Source organism: Aedes albopictus, chromosome 3, assembly GCF_035046485.1.
Source record: "Aedes albopictus strain Foshan chromosome 3, AalbF5, whole genome shotgun sequence".
In the NCBI taxonomy this organism is placed as follows: Eukaryota; Metazoa; Arthropoda; class Insecta; order Diptera; family Culicidae; genus Aedes; species Aedes albopictus.
Genome location: NC_085138.1, coordinates 339917548 through 339931062, shown reverse-complemented (window position 1 = coordinate 339931062; position 13515 = coordinate 339917548). Strand labels below are relative to the sequence as shown.

The 13515-nt window shown below is 39.9% G+C and overlaps 1 protein-coding gene across 1 annotated transcript in view; it reads right to left on the bottom strand.

The window, feature by feature from the left end:
* Positions 1–11144, bottom strand: part of LOC134284294 (patronin-like) — a 57042-nt gene extending 45898 nt beyond the window's left edge. The window contains exons 1-3 of the mRNA XM_062843091.1: positions 10895–11144; positions 10090–10354; positions 3316–3390 (exon numbers count right to left, since the gene is read on the bottom strand). Coding sequence (XP_062699075.1) covers positions 3316–3390; positions 10090–10354; positions 10895–11116 — 562 coding nt within the window. The 5' untranslated portion in view covers positions 11117–11144. The remainder of the gene's footprint in view (positions 1–3315; positions 3391–10089; positions 10355–10894) is intronic.
* Positions 11145–13515: the final 2371 nt, after the last annotated feature.

The window sequence follows — 13515 nt, the reverse complement described above, 5'->3', positions numbered from 1 at the left end:
TTCAGTGGAGAAAATACACAAGGTGTGTGTATGTTGGGAAGCTGCTTCTTCGGGAATTACTTAAGATGTGAATAGCAGTATGTTATAGTTTACAACTAAATTTAATATATGGCAGCAGCTGATTGAAGCACTTATTGAAGCTGATCGAAAAAAATCTGCCTTCAATAAGTGTTTGTATTCCGAAGGAAAAGGGTCCAATAAATTTCGACAAAGGAAAAAAACCCAACATCCTAACTAAATCATTGTTGGAAGGAACAATAGAAGACACAAAGCGAAGCCTTAAACTTTTGGAAGAATGCACTCGAATATGGCAGATGCAGTACGCGGAAAAGTTAGAATCTATGATAATTAAGGGAAAATAGTTATCAATTTGCACTTAAGTTTGATGTTTTAACCAAAACCTGAGTTTTCCAAATTCAGAATATCACAACCTCAAAATTAGTTTTCAATTTGCTATCAGACTTTGCTCGGGTTCTCATCAGGTCAGTTTCACGAAGGCTTTGAGGTTCAATAAGCGTAACAGGGACTTTCAGGAACATTTCCTGAGGTCACAGGGAGATTTCAAGGCGTTTTAGGTTTGCTGCGTTTTATGACATTTCGGGGAGTTTCAGGTTCTATGAGCGCCTGATGATACCCTTAAGCCCTAGGGAGCTTCAAGGGGCTATCAGGGGCGCTTCAGGAGCGTTTCAAAGGAGTTTCAGGAGCGTTTTAGCGATCTCAAGCGTTACAAGCAGTTTCGGTAGCATTTCTAGAGGTCTCTGGGGATTCCATGGCGTTTAACGGGGGTTTCAGGAGGTTTCAGGAAAAGGGTTTCAGGAGACATCCAGGGCATTTGAAGGAGTTTTAGGAAAGGCCCAGAGGGGCGTTTCAAGGGGTTTGAGGAGCAACTCAGGAGGGGCGTATTAGGAGATTTCGGGACATTCCATGGAGTTTTGGAAGTGTTTCACGGTTAGAAACGTTACGTCTCTGAAGCTCTATTAAGCTCACTAAAACGCTCCTCTAACCCTATGACGACATCTCAAAGCCCTAAAACACACCTTAAAGGCTTTTGAATCGCCCTGGAATGCCGTAAAACATTCCTCAGAACATTCAGGGGTGTTGATCCTCATAAAACCCTCTGAAATCCCAGACGCCTTATAACGTGTTGTTATCTACACACTAAGAAAATCTCAGTTTTACTAATGACCTAATTGAAGAAACTGACGTAATCAGTCATGACACAAACGGAAATATGATTTATTATTACGTCTTTGAAGACAAGAATGCTGAGTCAATCATTTTCAGATACATTATAGGCATTTTGAACTTGTTTTTAAGTGAGTTCCAGCAACATTTAAACACGACACTTATTTTTCAGTTTTATGGTCCATAAATTTACATTAAACATAACGCAATCGACTTGGGCTATGTTTGTTGACAACGAAACGTCAAACTCCGTCGTGCTAGTTACTTTGTGATTTATGGAACATCATCCGCGGTACGTTTTTAGTCTTTAATTAGAAAACTGAGTATCTATTTGTGTAGTGAATATAGTGAAAATCTTGGATATATCGAAAAAGGACGGCCAAGAGGACGGCAGCATGCGTCACGATACTGTTTCTACAGATACAGTTGACAACAGCAGGGCAGTGAGAATCTGCGTTGCGGAAAGAGAACTTCCAGATCAAGTGATTTACCAATATGGAAAGCAGTGTTTGAAACGTTTTGCACTTATAGTGATAAATAACTGAATAAAGTTTATGTAAAGCAGTTGTCTAGTCTGTATTTTATTCAATACTAAAGAAAATCTGGGAAATGAAATTCTGGTAAAAAAAAACGAAGGGATTGAGGTTATGCTAACGGCAGTAGATGATTGCGGTAAAATTACAAACCCGCTTGAATCAGTATCATGTAAAAATAAGATCAAACTTTATTTTGTGTCATTTGGCTCGCTGTCATATGTCGGCGTAAAATGACACAAAATTACAAGATTTTTTCGAAGTGTGTAGGTAAAAGTTTGGCTTACCGAATTCCAGCTCAATTTAACCAAAGTTCAGGCAATGTTTACCAAAAGTTCGGTAATAGGGGTAGGCGGGGCAGTATGGACACTAGCCTGGTACACGGTTTATATGGGAAAATACAAAAAATGGAAAACTCTAACTCCTGTATACTTTTTGAGTTCCACTTTGGTTCCATATCAACTGTGCAAAATTACAGATCGTTCGGAAAAACTATATTTTAGCGCCCGCCATTCTTAGTTTTTCATACGATTCACTATGGAGAAATTTTACTTCTGCAAAGAAAAATCGCTAGGAGTCACCCCTAGATCCCTAAAAATAAGTCGATGAATGATTTCTGTAGAAAACTTCACGAGGAATCAGACCTCCAAAGACCGCAAACCGATGCGACGTTCGTGGAAAAAGTTATTAAGCCCCTCCCGATCGATAAAATGACGAGATTTTATTATTTATTGTTATCCCTTACATGTTAAACAGCGTTGGCTCCCCATTCGGGTTTTAGTCAATAACTTTTTCCACATGCCTTAGATCGCTTTGCGGTCCTCGGAGGGTTGGTTCTACTAATAATATGGAGCACATGATTAGGGTGTGTGAAGAAATAGCTTTAGGTAAAATTCACAAATACAATGAAATTTTAAAAAAACATGATTGGGGATAGAGACAGAGGCAGACCTAGTGGTATGAAGCTCTAGCAAATGGTACTAGGAATGTGTATTTTTTGTAGAATTTGAATCTTGGAATACTTGTGGGTAGAATACATAAGCAGGTAGAATCACTCCGATCATTTTCTACCAAAAAACCCATTGAATCCTTATCGCATTTGAATAAGCATATTAATAATAATCCAGCAGTATAACAACTAATAATTATCAATGTGGTATGTACCAGCTCAACTTGCTTGCATTTGCTATTCATGTAAAATATCTCCTTAAAAAATAGAAACCAAACAGTAATAAGATGATATAAAGAGATTGAACACAGACAAATAGGTTTTATGTAGACGCATACATTGAAATGCCACCACCATCAACTTTCGTGCAAACAATTCACATCGTTGCTCAGTTTGATCTTATACTAATAGTAATGACACATTTCACGAAAACGAAGACATGGCATACACCGCAATCCGAACAATTCAGGACGCGAGACGTTTACAACAAATCGTAAATAAAAACGAAACATCTAAATCATACTTTACAACAACATAATAATCAAAATATTCACAAACAAACAAAAAATCATAACTAAAAAACAGAACCAACGTACTACAAAACAAAAACACGGAAATGCAAATCAGGATTCACAATATATACATTACCTCTTATCGCTAATGAGTCCTGCGATCCTCGGTAGTAATCTCGTCGCATGGAGTTTGAGCTGTGCAGGCCGATTCCTGAATAACCACCCACAGTCGCCCACACAACAACAATGATGATGTGGCGTAGAACAATAAGCCCGCCGCGCGTTCAAGTACGTACGCACACAAAAGCACAAAAGGAACAGAAAATACAAATGGAAACGGAAAGGTTTAAAAATAAAACGGAAATTAGAGAAGGAAACATACGATTTGTGTTAAGAAGGATTAAAACAGGGTACTAAAACTAACTGTAATGACTAAAAGAAAAAAAAATTGTCTCTGTTCATAGTTGGGTGGGTAGCCTTAACATATAGGGAAAACACACATTGAGAAACTTTCTGTCACGTAGCGTGATGATACAATGAAGCGCAAATTTACCACATTGTATTAGCGAAGAGATGGAAGAGTACAATGAAATAGCGAATCAACCATTAAAAACTCGGTTGCGTCGATTTTAACGAGTATAACAGATTACCGCGTTGAAAAAACAGTTTCGATTGGCATCACGCCACAAAACGAACTCTGAAAACTGTACAATAGAATATAATCAGATTAATCTGTTAACACCCAAGATAACACAAAATTAAAACTTTAAAATTACTAAATCTTCAAATTGGGTCCTCAACGTATGAGTGCTTATTAGAACTGTATTGTAGTACAAAATCCAAACCACTGCTATGATCTACCCATAGCAAAATAACTAATAACAAGTCAAAGGAACAGAGGATAGTTGTTCGAAAAAAAAAGATATAATAGTAAGGTGGTATCATGTTTCACTAGCAAATGTAACTAGCAAGTCTATGAAATCCATTCCTTATTCTATCATTTCCTCTTTTCTTTTTCTCCATTCTCTTTATCCCATCATCTATACATTACTTCTCAGGAATTTTGAAAAAAAATCCTGGGAAAAAATCCGGGAGCTATACTGGTAGGAATCCCTGAAGAATCGATGGAAAAATTCCTAAAACATCCATGAAGGAATTCAACAGAAAACTCTGGTAGGAATGACTGGAGGAACAACAAACAAAACTGGAGGAGAAACAAATCCTTCCGGATTCCCGGAAGGAATCCCTGTAAGAAACCCGAAAGGAATCTCAGAAGGAAACTCGGGATGATTAACGAGAAGAAAACCTACAGGGGTTCAAGGAATATATTTACAAAGAAAATACCTAAAGAAATCTCAAGAAGAATCCTGGATAACATCCATGAGGAAATCTTTAATGGAATCCCGGAATGAATCCTCGAAAGAATCCCGAGAGAAATTTCTGATACAATCCCAGAATACATCTTTTGAGTCCAGAATAAATTTTTGAAAAGCAAGAGGAAACGTTGAAGCGATTCTTGGAAAAATCCATGGAGAAAACTTCGGTGGAATCTCTGTAGCAAACCTTGAAACTGTGGGAGAAATACCAGAAAAATCCCTTGAGTAATTTCGGAAACACAATTCTACGAATGAATCTTTGATGGAAACCTGGGAGAAGCAACCCCTGCAGGATTCTGTGGAAGAACCTCTGGGATAATTCTAGAAGAAATACTAAGACGAAACGTAAGAATAATTCCGGGAGAAAATCCTGTAGTAATTCCTGAAGAAAAAAATCACTGGAGGAATCCCTTAAGGTAACCCGTGAATAGTTCCGGGAAGAATTCCTAAAGGAAAATAGGTAAAATTTTTTAGGGCAATTCCTGTAGCACCACGAGTCTCTAAAAGAATTCCGGGAAGAATCGCTTGAGTATTCCCTGGAGGAATCCTTGTGGAAATCCCAGGAGGAATCCTTTGATGAAGCCAGGTAACAGTTCCGGCAGGAATGCACGAAAGAAATTTGGGAAAATCCCTGGAGAAATCCAGGGAGGTATCCCGGTAGAAATCCGTATAGGAATCCCAGGAGGAATTTCAGGGAGAATCCTTAGGGATATCGCTATAGAAATTCCGGAAAGAATCCTTTAACAAAACTCGGAAAGAGTTACGGCAAGAATCCCTAAATGAATATTGATAAGAATACCCAACTAACATTTATTGTGAATGTAAACGTCAACAAAGCGTCCCTAATACGGCTTAATGCTGAGTTACTGTGTTGTACATATGGACGGAAGCTTCTATGCAAGCCCTATACCAATGAATCTGGCGAACTTAATCAGCTTGTACATGCTGTGCGATCAGCTTCTATGCCACCTAGTCATAGCTCTTTTCTCGGCTCCTATGTAACCACTAACTGAATAACATCTTGAGAAGGCGCTTTTTCAGCCTTTTCGCAGTTGTTAAGTAATAGTTTTACGGCATCCCCAAATTAAACGATTAAATATAATTAGGTTATGGATACCGTGACGCAATACATGTGGATCTGGAATTATCATTTTTAAAATTGAATAATTAAAGTACTTGCCGCTACTTGGAATCGAACTCCCGATCTCCGTATCCACTGGTCCCGATGATGTCCTCGATGCCACACTACTATATATAAATAACATAGAAAATAGCCCGTTTTGTTTTACTCCAGGCAAGGCTTCATAATTTTGCCACAAGAAACCTTACCCAACGTCATCTTGCTGTAAAAGCTTGTGAAACGTCAAACGCAATAATGTTTACATTGAACAAGCTGTGTGGTTGCGCCAACAGATTCTTCTTCACAGCTTCTAGCTGAAAGAGTGCACAGGGAAAAATTTCTACTCAGTGGCTGAGTTGGTCTTACTCAGAAATCGAAAAATCCTTTGTTTTCTTACTCAGTTTCCGTCAAAAGTGGGACAACCCATTGCCAATGGGTTGTCCCACTTTTAGCCGAAACTGAGTAAGAAAACAAAGGATTTTTCGATTTATGAGTAAGGCCAACTCAGTCATTGAGTAGAAATTTTTCTCGGTGTGTTCTTTAAACGGCTACGAAGCGCTGCTGTTTTGTGTTTTGGCAACATTACAAAACGTACTGTATAAAAGCAGCTGTTGTAGTGGCTGGGACTCTTACTCGATTTGCACATCATCCGGCAAATCTTCCGGCATTGAATTAAAGTGCAATAAAAGCAACCCAAATAATTTCACAGCACATACATGGATAGTTGTAAAGAATTTGTGTAGTAGCTATATATCCCGCTTAAAGTTTGTTTTGACAATAATGTTTATATCCGACAAGCCGTGTTGGTAAACCAACAGTTTCTTTATTACACCTTCTAGCCGTATTGAAATCGCATAACGGCCTTTAAAGCGCTGCTGGTTTGGGGATTTGTCAGTATAATGAATTGTACTGTATAGTAGCAGCTGTTTTGTTAGTGGGGACTCCTATTCAATGTGTTCAAGTTTTCACATCTTCCGGGAAATCTCCCGGAGTTGGAATAGGGTGGAGTAAAGGCAGCCCCAGTGACAAGCAATGGATTTCTGAAAACCGAGTTTGGTAGCTGTATGGTGCTTGTTTTGCAGTCGTGTATTAGCTTATGATTTATATTTGACTAGCTTTCCTTTTATTCAGCGTTGACTGCTTTTACTCGATGGTTACACAACAGAAAGCAAATGACTGAAGCTTATAGCGCTGAAAATGTTAGTTGGGTACATACCTCCAGGAATCCCTGGCGAAATACAGGAAGGTCTCCCGGGAGAAATCCCTATAGGAATCCCAGGAGGAAATCCGGTAAAAGTTTTACGGGAAGAATCCCAAAAACAAACTTGGGAAGAATTTCTGGAAGAATCCCTGGAGGAATCTCTAGAGGGATCCTTGGAGGTATCCCTGGAGAAATCATGAGACAAATTCAGGAAGAAATCCCTGTAAGAAACCTTGAAGGGATCCTGGGTAGAATTGCTGGAGAAATAGCTGAAGGAAATCCTGGTGTTGATATATCCACATCAGCCCTTTTCAGGCAATCACAACCCCAAGTATCAAAATATAGTCCACTCTCAGAGAAGATGAGGACCAGAAACCAAACACCAGGAATAATTACGGAAAAAAAAAATCTGAAGTAATCATTGATGGAATCCCGGGAGTAGACTCGGAACCATACATAAGTGAATCTTTTGTGGAATACTGAAGCCATGTGTGGAGCGGACCTGGTGTGATGGTTAAAGCGCATGCCTTTCACGCCGAGGACCTGGGATCGAATCCCACTCCCGACAAACTCACAAAAAGTGAGTTCTTCCTTCGGAAGGGAAGTGAAGCGTGGGTCCCGAGATGAACTAGCCTAGGGCTAAAAATCTCGTTAATACAGATAAAAAAAACTGAAGCCATCCCGGAAAGAACCACTGAAGGATTCTTTGGAGGATTCTCGGCATGATTTTCATGAGGAACCCCTGAAGGAAGTCCGGTAGGAATTCCTGAGGGATATTTATGGGAGTCCCCGGAAGAATCCCGAGAAAAACCACGGGAAGAATTCTAGGAAGAGTCCCTTGAGTACTTCCGGAAGAAATGTCGAAAGAAAATCTAGTAGAAATCCCGGGAGGAAACCTTGGATGAATCCCTCAAGAAATTCTTTGAGGAAACCCGGGAGGAACACCGTTTGGAATCCTGGAAAAAATCCAGGAAGGAATCAAAAGAAAAATTCCTAGAAAAGTTCCTTAAGTACTCTGGGAAGGAATATCGTGAGGAATTTTGGAAACATTGTTGGATTTCCTGTGAAAAGTTCCGGGAAGAATCCTAAAAACACTAGAAAAGAATCCCTGAATGAATATCAGAATGCATCCTTAGAGGGTTCTAAAGGGATCCTTGAAGGAACACCGGGAAAAGTCTCTTGAGTACTCCCAGGAGGAATTTCTGTAGGAATTCCATGAAGAATCTTGAATCCTGAATCACTGAAAGAAAAAAACCGGGAAGAGTTTCGAAAGTTTCGTGATGAATTCTTGGATAGATCTTTAAAGCAATCACGGGTTTCCTATGAATAGTACTAGGAAGAATCATTAAGGAAACTAGAGAAGATTCCTTGGAGGAATATCGGGATGAATTCTTAAGGGAATCCTTAAAGGAACTCCGGGAAAAGTATCTTGAGTACTTCTAGGAGGAATCTCCGTAGTAATCCCATGAAGAGTATCTTGAGTACTCCCGGAAGGAATCATATGATGAAACTCGTTAAGAGTTCCAGGAAAAACCCGGGAAGAGTTTAGTGAGGAGTCCTTGGATGAATCCCTAAAGAAATCTCGGGTTTCCTGTGAAGAGATCCGCAAAAAATCCTAAAGGAAACTATAGAAGAATCCCTGGATAAACATCAGGATGAATCCTTAAGGAAATCCCTAAAGGAATCCCTGGAGGAACAGCGGGAAAAGTCCCTAGAGTACTCCCAAGAGGAATCTCTGTAGGCATGATGAGTCTCTTGAGTACTCCCGGGAGGAATCTTGCGATAAAACCCGGTAAGAGTTCCGAGAAAAATAGCTAAAGGAGGAAACCCGGGAGGAAAGAATCCCAAAGGAAGCTTGGAAAAAATCCCTGGAGGAATCCTTAGGACAATCTCTAGAGGATCCGCGGTAGGAATCCCTGGAGTAATACCAGTAAGAGACTCTTTAGTACTTCCAGGAGGAATGCCGGGAAGAATTCCTTAAGTACTTCCGTGAGGAGTCCTAGGGTGAAACCCAGTAACAGTTCTAAGAAGAATATTTAAGAGAAACTAAGAATCTAGGGTAAAATCCTTGGAGAAATCTAGGAAGAAGTTGCGGGAGAAATCATTATAGCATCCCAGGAGTAATACATGGAAGAAAATAATTACAAAGATGAACCCCGGAGAAAATGTTATTTGCAGCCCTGCGCAACAGGCGTTTGGCTAGCTGAACATCTTATTGCAGAAAACACCAAAATTGTATCTTTTTGTTAGACTGAAATATTGGTAAAACAACCTAATTGAACAGTAGCGCCATCTAAGTCAAAGTAGAGATATCTTTGATAAATGGTTTACAATCAGAATCAGATGAACAATGCTTCCAACGATTCCAACTACCTTACATATCTTTCAGCATGGTCGATGTATCAACGCAAAAACTGCTTATAAATTGCAGTCTCTGTTGTAATCCTTGCAGCAAAATTTGCACCACCTAGTGAACAGATCCTGAAGTAAATTGTTCGCCAAGTAAGATCTATTGATCTTTTGAACAACTTCTGTGAAGATAGTATGGCTAAACATTGATATTCACATCAAAAGTACTGTCCTATAAATATAACGCCGTCCAAGCATCCTTTCAATGAACTGATAATTTTGAGAAGGTTTTGAGAACCGTTAAAAAACCTAAATGATTTTATTTTGATTTTATAATAGTTCTGAATACCTTCTCAAGTCTTTTTCACTTTAAAATGATGCTTAGGCGGGCGGATATGGTTTAATATGGAAATGGTACGACAAATCCAATACGTAGAAACGGGTTTTGTTCGATTACATAGCATATTTACTAGGGTGACTTAGAGTATTATCGGCAGGTTTGTTCTCTTCGTCATAGGGGGTTTTTGGTGGCCATGTTGATTGCAACTTGGTCATATAATTCAGCTTGATTGGCCAACTCTCGGCTCAACAGGTTTCAAAAAACCCCCCGTGACAAAGAAAACAAAACTGCCGAAGATACGCTCCCCTATTTAATAATAAAAAAATTCATTGCATTCTTTCCACCTCAAGCTATTCTATTGATATTTGTTGGCGTTTCATGTGTATTTCCTCATTGCGCGCCTTGTGCAGTAAGTGTTTCTTCTAAGTTTCTCACATAGAAAATCGGACAAGACACTGATAACACCGTAGGTAGTATGAAGGTCACAGAAAACATCAACATCAGATGGGCAGATCAATACTTACCGGTCAGATTCGAGTTGGATCCCTTCTTACCCCGACTACTAAGGCTGGAGGTTTCGCTCAGGTCAACCGAGCCCGTCTCGACGTGTATCGTCTTCGGTCGCGGCCGGGTGAGTTTCTGCGGACGCATCTTGGCCGCCGCCGACGATGTCGATGAGGTTTGGTGGTGCATACTGTCGTGTCCGCCTCCTCCTCCTCGGCTGGACTGTTGCAGCTGAGCTTGGCTCTGCTGGTGCTTGATCAGGAGTTCCCGATCGATGGTCTTACCCTGCGGATGTTTGAGGGAAAATTGTTTTGGTCACGATTTAAGGTTTTTGAACTGCAAAACTAAGTATGAAATATAATGGTATGTCTTTAGTTGAAAGCCATACAATTTCACACAGAACACATATTTCTTTTTAAATAATCATATTGAATAACACAGTAAAAACAAAGTAATAATTAAACACAAATAGTAAAATTTATAAATTCTTACTTCTAACAACAAAGAATACAAGAAAATAATTATTTTTCGAATATTTGTTTCAAAATGTGCTCTTTCAATAGAGCATAATTTGAACAAAATGCCTGAAAAAGGAATAATACTAAATTTTGTTGTTCAAAGTATCAAAGTCTTACTCAGAAATTATAAACTTTGGTAGGTACTCGTTTTCAGTTTTTACTTTGTTTTTAGAGCGTCATTCAATATGATTCATGAAAAAAGAAACATGTCAATTGCATTACGAATTGTGAAATTTGTTATTGTTTTGATCTTGATCTGATGATATTCGTTCCTACGATTTTTCACTCCTTCTAAAAAGAAACATACTTCTCTCTCCGCTTCTTCGATGGCCTTTTTGAGTTTGTGCGCTTCGAGGATGGCCTGCCGTCTGGCAAACTGTTCCTCTTTTTTGCGTGTCCGTTCCTCCTCCTTTTCGCGTTCCTTCTCCCTCCGCTGCATGGCTTCGATCTCTTTGCGGGCTTTGGCTTCCTCGGCTTGCTGCCGCCGTTGCAACGAGAGCAGCATAATTTTCTCCTTCTTCCGCTCCATCTCGTCGACGGAATTCTGTGGGAGCAGAGACAGAAAAGACACAATCGATCTTTTATTAGGGTGATGGTTCAACAGAAAGAACATAACGTACGCATACGCGACACGCGGTTTACTAGGAATGCAAAGCTATGCGCTCTGACCTTGGAAACCATTATTCAACAAATCGCGCAATTGCATTCAAGTGTGACGGCACGCTTGCTACTTCAGTGCTTCACAGTGTATGTACTAAAAGCACTCACAAGTCATGACCCTTTCGATGACAAATTTATAATTAGATGGACAAAAATACCTAGTAGAAACAGTAAAACATAAAGTTGTTGTTGTTTTACTTGGTTTCTTTAAACATGATCTATTTTGAACAGATTCTCCGAACATGGTTTCAATTTGTTTAGCTTTACATAATGTTAGCTTATGCGTAGTAAGTTCATTGGAATGGAAAATTATCAAGATTGAAACAGCCAGAAAGCTAAAAAACTGAAAGATGAACCGACAAGGAAGAAAATTCAATGTGAAAAAGCAGAAATTTCTTTTCTTTGAAGAAATAGTGCGCCGGAATTCGGCTACAGAAGCTAAAAAAACAAAAGGCAGGAATGGCAAATTATTATTATTTCTTTATAATAGTGATTTTAAGCCCTTGGCAGTTTCATCTCTTCGAAAATTGGGTGAGGGTTCCAAAAGAGGGAAAGGTCTCAACAGAGTTTCATGCACAGGTGTAGGAAAGAGCTGGCAACTGGTGGCTAGGTCCGGGTCTGGTAGGGTCTTTCCAGTGTATCAATAATTTGATGCTACGAAAAAACAATGACAAAAACAGCGCTTCATTATGTATGAACAAAAAAAAAGTGTATCTTTATCTTTATTGCTTACCATAAGCAACAAAAATAAATATCTTTGCTGTATTATCGTGTATATAACTGTTGCACGATATACGTTTGTTATTCAAACTGAGAGACATGACAAACGACGCACCTCAACTGTGTACAACAATATCATATCGGTTGTTGCAAGCCGCTGATGGGCTGCAACAACTTTTTATTTCCAATGTTAAGGTAATACATACTGACTCAAACATTTTGAAATACTCCAGAAAAAAAAAATGACACAAATAAAAGCAACAGCCTCAACAGAGTTTCATGCACAGGTGTAGGAAAGAACTGGCAACTGGTTGCTAGGTCCGGGTCTGGCAGGGTCTTTCATCATCTAATTTGGTGGAGGTTATCAACACCCATCGGAATCTGTTCTTCATTGCTGGTCAGTCACTTTGGCTTGTGAATCCGGTCATGTTCAACATAGAGTTCCTATGGTGTGGTCTCCCTCAGGTCCCAAGTTGGAAGTCACAGGGGACAGAAATGGGCAAGATGCAGGAACTGGAGTTGTTTGCCATACCTCATTTGGAAATAGGGCGCTTTTAATATCCGTAATTGTGTACTGACCTTCAGAGTCCTGCAATTTGCGATGAAGTACTCTATTGCATTCGATTCTGAAAAGGCCGAACAGTTACATGGAGAGATTCTAGTATGCCCTATTCCCAGTTTCGACAGAATAACCTGGGCTCTTCGGGATTCGGCCATTGCAGTGAAATTGGTATGATCTTTTGGATGAAAGATTTTTGTCTCACCCAGAGTATTTTCCATCCTTCTCGGATTCTATTTCTGAGCCACAACTTGACATCATCGCCCGGTATCGTTGATACAAGAAGTGTTTCTTCACGAGTCATCAGAACAGCCTGGTTGTTAGTTTCCTCGTTGTCCTTGATGCCAGTATCCACATGAAGCTGATCTCATTTCGGCAGTTATTTAGTAAATCCTGCATTTCCTGAACAAAAAGTTTCTTAGATCGGGAGGAGCGCGTCGATAACGCTGGCCGAGTCCGACGTAATCAGTATTTGATCAGCATGGGCTTCCGGCTCGACGGAAAGCATTGTTGTTGTGGCTGTCTGTGTATACCGTATTGCCAACCAGGTCGTCCTTTTTAGAGTCAGATTGTCAATGTACTGAATATCCTTTTCTCGGTACTTCTCGCAAACTCTTTTGCAAAGCTGGCCCTGACGCTTTAAGGCATTCGCGCCCTGAGGAAGTGCTTCCTAACAGCAACGACCACTTTTGGTATTTTCGCTCGCTACCCATCTTGAAGAAAAGATTCGGTGGATGCCAGCCACCGGAGGAAGCAGAGGGATCACCATATCCAATAGGGTTTGGATGGTTTTGCATCCGAAAAAGCGGTCCCATCGCTAATTGTGTTTTGAAGATATTCAGTCGGCAACCGATCGCCAGAGCTAATCCATGTTGGATCGGCAGTGTACCCACCTCCGCAAATGCTGTTAGGCAGGGCAGGTGTTGAAGATAATAATCCAGACATTGTGCGGATGGCAGTATAGCAAACTGGGCCTAGTGGTTTCAGTA